We start from the raw sequence: 5,620 nt of genomic DNA on the forward strand, positions 1-5,620 counted from the left end.
TGAGAAGATGGTGTATTTGGTTTTTATTTTTTATTTTAGAGTTTGTTTATGATAATTAGATAATAAGGGGTTAATTTAAAAAATAAATAAATATAAGGACAAAATTAACTTTATTCCTTTTAACTTTTGGTATTTTTTTTATCACTGTTAGTCAATTTGGACTATGTTTGCTAACGAAATCAACCTCAAGATATTTATTTGCTAATTTTTAAACCACATCGTTTATGTTTGAAAATGATACAAACTACATAATTTTTTTTTTTGTAATTTTTCTAACTATTTTATATTAAAATATTAATTGAGTGCTGATGAATTGAAAATAATGTCATTAACAAGCAACAGGAGAATGAAATGTATTTAAATTTTGAATTGAAATTCTACTCATGTATTTATAAAATAATTATAGGATGATGGAAGATTTAAGAAAATTTGTAATAGAAAAGAATTGTATCTTGAAAAACTGACATGACAATATAGATAACAATCATTATTGGAAAAATTTACAAAGAAAATTAATTTTAAAAAATTATCTATATTTTTTTTTTCAAATAATTTTTTATATTTATAACTATATTAAATAATAAATCGAATTATATTAAATAAAATAAATCATTATTTTTAATATATTTTATGGACTAACGTTTATAAATTAGGAATCTATATTATATTTAAGATTTTGTATTTATGAAATGGATCTGAAATTTATAAAAGGGTTAAGATGTAAAAATACCCCTAACGTTTTGGGTCAGGAGAAATTTTACTCCTAACGTTAATAAATTGGGTCAATTTTAGACACTATTATAAAACACAGATATTTTTGTTCCTTATTCAACACCAATTGCATAACAATTTGTTCTGAAAAAAGTATTTCATGTTTTTTATAATTTAATAATAGAATTTTAGATTAATATTTATAAATTTGGTGAATTTTTTGAATTTATTTTGTCTTATTCCTACAAAAAGACAGTATTTTTTTTTATTTTTTTTATTTTTTTTACATCCCAACATATGTTTATGATTTGTTGACAAAATGACACACGTATGAAGTGTAGATGACAAGATTCATGACCGAGAAGACAGTTTGATGCATTATTTCTCAAATTGACCCAATTTATTAACGTTAGGGGTAAAATTGCTCTTGACTTTTAATGTTAGGGGTAAAATTGCACCATTTTAGACGTTAGGGGTAAAATTGCTCCTGACCCGAAATGTTAGAGATATTTTTACACCTTAACCCTTTATAAAAATATACTTTATTTATGATAAATATAAAAAATAATAAAATATTAAGAATTAATTTTTATAAGATTTAATTGTAATTTTATATATATATATATATATATATATATATATATATATATAAGTAGACAGATGGGATGGGTAACCTGTGTACAGGTTTAAATTTAATACCCGGGTTAGCCGGTAAAATAAAGTTAAAGGTGGTGACCAATCGGAAGATATATTACAGAGCCACTTGAGGGGTTTACTGCTTTTAAGGGCTCCCAATTTGAAAGAAAGAAAGACAACAAGTTAACAAATTATCCTCTCTTTTCTTCTCTAGGGTTTCCATTTCATATTCTTCTTCTTCTTCTTCTTGGAACATTTGATTCGCCAATTTCTTGATTCGGTATTCACTAATCCAATAAACCATGGATGCTCAAGACCAAGATTCGGTTCCTGGAGGAGAAACTAACGATGTCAAATACGCCGACCTCCATGCTGGAGAAGATAAATCCCATTCTCATACTGGAGATGGAGCTAGTCCTGGGTACTTTCTTTCTTCTTTTACTAATTTTTTTGAAATGCACAAAAGATAGATACCTTTTACCTTTATTCTTACTCTAATTATGTTCTGGTTGTTGGAAAATGGGGGCAATGATGAAAGGGAAATCTTTAGTTTTTTTTTTTTATTTGAATAAATTTGTTTTCTAATGTTAGGATGAAGTTTTTTGCCTTATGTAAGATAAATCTTGGATTTTTAGTCTCCTAATCCAACTGAATTTATTTACATGCTCACGTAATGGATATCATAGTATTAGTAATGCATCTTAGATCTTCTAACTTATTGCGTGTTTGTTTTTTTTTTTCTTTTTCTTCTCATTGAAGTACTTTCTGCATTGTACTTGAACTTTATTGAGGAACCTTAGCTCTGAAAATTGATTGAATTCTTTTTTTTTTTTTTTTTTATTATTTCACATAAAAAATGTTGCAGAAAAATATTTGTTGGAGGTTTGGCGAGAGAGACTACTTCTGGTTAGTCCTGCACTCAGTCATTGATGGTGTATTTCAATTTAAAACTAGTTTCAGTTCTTTTACATATTTTGTTATTATGTTTGTTTGTGCAGCACAATTTATCAAGCATTTTGAACTATATGGCGAGCTTACAGATTCTGTTATAATGAAGGACCGGAAAACTGGCCAACCTCGTGGGTTTGGCTTTGTCACATATGCAGATCCCTCAGTTGTTGACCAAGTTATTCAAGATAATCATGTTATTAATGGAAAGCAAGTATGGTTGAGTTTGATTTTTAGTTTTCAATGGGAACTTTTGAACACTTATTTCAGTTTAGTATTTGTATCCCATTTATCAATTTTTTGTTTCGTCTTTGGATTCTTTAGGTAGAAATAAAACGAACAATACCAAAGGGAGCTATTGGGTCTAAGGATTTTAAAACCAAAAAGATTTTTGTTGGTGGCATACCTGCAACAGTTAATGAAGGTAATCTACTCTATAAGCAGTTGTATGTTTCTGGCCTTCCATTGCAATTTTACTTAAATGATAAATGGGGCTGGATCTATGGGCAGATGAGTTGAAGGAATTCTTTTCACAATATGGTGATGTCGTTGAACATCAGATCATGCGGGACCATGCCACCAATCGCTCTCGTGGTTTTGGATTTGTAACATTCGAGGCAGAGCAGGCAGTAGATGAACTTTTGGCCAAGGGTAACAGGCTTGAATTGGCTGGAACTCAGGTGAGTGGATAACCTACTGCTAGCAACATATTTTTCCTTGTGTTCTTAAAATTTATCTCTTCTTGACTGGCCTTCGCATAATCACGAGAGAAATGCAAAATGGCAGTGGTCCACACAATAATTTGTTATTGATACTCCTTTGAGTTGTGCTAGTGTTTTTGAAATTACAACTTTTGAAGATCTCAACTCAATCCTTCAAAGTTCGGGATTTGGATCGTAATATGTCTACATTCTGCACAAGAAAAGAAAGCATAACATTGAATTTATAGAAAATCATATAATGTCTATGTGAAGGCAAACAACTCTTAGAAGTGCATTCATCTAAAATCACATGATATAGTTGTGTATTTTATATGTTTTGAAACATAGTTGGCTGCTTATAAAATCTTCTTGCTGGTTCGACTAATGATAAGCTTAAATGCATGCATAATCATTCCAAACTCAGTAGATGTGTTAGTGACTTAATTTAAAAATTTGACATTCAAAATCGAATAAGTTTCAATTTTCAACACAAAAACCTATGTGGTTCGTTATAACTTTGTCCTGAATTTCAATCTGGTAGCAGAGTTCCCATTTATATCAATTTGGCTTTCACTTATGATGTAGTCTTAGTTGAACCTTTATCACCACTCACCAGAATCAAGTGAAAGATTTTATTGTTATTATCATTTTAAATATCTCAGCTACGTTAGTAAATTCAAAAAACTAATTTCTTGATTTTCTATCTCTTGAACTTTATCTTCTCCATTTTACTCACAACTCCAACTAAAAGTTGGCACAAACTCTAATCACTCTGATTTAGCTAGACCAGAATGAAGTTCAATGACCTAGAAACCCAGTTATTCTGATTATACCTTAACCTGTAAACTCGAACATATATGTGTATTAGTAACCCTATTATTTGTATTGTTACCATTAATAATCCCTTTATTTTTATCATGAACATCCAAGCAATTTGTTTTATTATGTGTAGCAAGCGTTGATTGAACTTTTGAAAGATGTATTTTTTTAATTGGTTTGAAGCTTAACCAGTTATATTAGTACAATGTTGTTAGTATGGACTTCTTTGAACTTTGTTTTTACTTTTAACCAGATGAATTATGGACGTGATACGAAAAGGCCTAATGGCTATATTTATAGATGCTCTTATGTTTCTACTTGTTCTTCCATATAGATATCTGACTAGAATTAGCCACTTGACTACTTGGCAATAGTGAAAACAAATGATGTGGCCATGTCAAGTGGCTAATGTGGTATGTGAATATCAGTTATTGAAAGTCAATCATATGCTAATTTTTTTTTTATGTCCAGCTGGCTTTCTATCTATGTATTACACGAAGTCAGAAGAATTAGGGCTATAATCAGACAGTTTGATCAGTCACAAGAGAACTGATGTTGTGCAGATCAATTTTGTCATGTCTAGAAATAGTCTGTAAGATTGTGAATCGAATAACCATTTTCCTCTTGCAGGTGGAGATCAAGAAGGCAGAGCCAAAGAAGCCAAACGCTCCACAACCCTCATCCAAGCGTTATAATGATTCAAGGCCTGCATATGGTAGTGGATTTGGAAATCCATATGATGGATTTGGAGGTAGTGGCTTTGGTGGTGGTGGTGGCGGTGGCGGTGGCGGCCCTTATAGGTCTACTGGGGTTTATGGAGGTAGAGTTGGTTATGGCGGATATGGTGGGGGTGAATACGGTGGATACGGAGGATATGGAAGTGGTAGCATTGGGGCTTACAGAGGGCAGGCCTCCGGATATTCTGGTCGTTATGGAGGAAGCTTTAGCAGGGGGTACGATTTAGGAGCAGGTTACGGTGGTCCTAGTGAGGGTTATGGTGGGTATGTTGGTGGAAGTGGTAGTTCAGGGGGTGGTTATGGCGGGAATTATGACACCAGTAGCCTTGGGGGTGGGTTCGGAGGAAGCGGCGGTGGCGGCGGCGGCTCTTTCTATGGAAGTAGAGGGGGGTATGGTGGTTCAGGTAGTGGCAGTGGTAGTGGTAGTGGTAGTGGTAGATATCATCCATATGGGAGGTAATAGATTGGAGGGAGAATATTTTTGGGATTATAGATTGTAACGGGAAGTGAAAGTTATCACAACTGTAGTGTTTTTGAGCTATAGATTACTCTCCCAATTTTTTGTTTTGCCTAGGTGTTCACTAGAGTTATTCAGTGAATGTCTAGTCACTTGTTTCCTTTTCTTTACTAAGACCATTAGCTTTTGGACTTTCAATTTGTACCCTTTTTTGTTTATCGCATTGATAATTTAAAATTTGTGGAGATGCCTGATTATGAAATGGTTGGAAACAGAAATTGCAATTAGTACTGGTAGCATCACAATTTCAAGTTCGATTTTTCTCTTTAAAACAACTTTATTGGTAGTTGTGGTATGCCTTTCCAAACATAAACTAGTTGTTTGTGTCTTTATATGAGTGTTATTATATTTTTTAGGGAAAAACAGAAAGAGTTTTGTCTATCAATACGTAAATTCTTGGAGAAAAAAAAGACTATAAAGTCTGATTGGAGACCTGTATTTCAAGACGATTATGAGTTGAGGAGTGGGATGTGCTACGTGTCACCTGTTGATAGGTGAATATGCGTCTAGATATCTGGCTTAATATTCTTCAAGCCTACTAGACCCGTGAT

At 32.5% G+C, this 5,620-nt stretch overlaps 1 protein-coding gene across 1 annotated transcript; it reads left to right on the forward strand.

Moving 5' to 3' along the window:
* Positions 1–1,454: 1,454 nt before the first annotated feature.
* LOC136232383 (uncharacterized) lies at positions 1,455–5,248 on the forward strand. The gene is made up of 6 exons (XM_066021507.1): positions 1,455–1,768; positions 2,213–2,253; positions 2,346–2,509; positions 2,620–2,719; positions 2,806–2,975; positions 4,446–5,248. The coding sequence occupies exons 1-6, from the start codon at positions 1,650–1,652 to the stop codon at positions 5,010–5,012; spliced, it is 1,161 nt and encodes a 386-aa protein (XP_065877579.1). The 5' UTR covers positions 1,455–1,649; the 3' UTR covers positions 5,013–5,248.
* The last annotated feature ends 372 nt before the right edge of the window (positions 5,249–5,620 follow it).

Source organism: Euphorbia lathyris, chromosome 6 (genome assembly GCF_963576675.1).
Source record: "Euphorbia lathyris chromosome 6, ddEupLath1.1, whole genome shotgun sequence".
NCBI lineage: Eukaryota > Viridiplantae > Streptophyta > Magnoliopsida > Malpighiales > Euphorbiaceae > Euphorbia > Euphorbia lathyris.

Excerpts from the sequence above, each read along its gene's own strand:
- LOC136232383 (XM_066021507.1), top strand. The coding sequence starts at position 1,650 with ATGGATGCTCAAGACCAAGATTCGGTTCCTGGAGGAGAAACTAACGAT. Across the intron at positions 2,254-2,345 it reads GGCGAGAGAGACTACTTCTG|CACAATTTATCAAGCATTTT; the intron begins GTTAGTCCTGCA and ends TTGTTTGTGCAG. Across the intron at positions 2,976-4,445 it reads TTGAATTGGCTGGAACTCAG|GTGGAGATCAAGAAGGCAGA; the intron begins GTGAGTGGATAA and ends TTCCTCTTGCAG.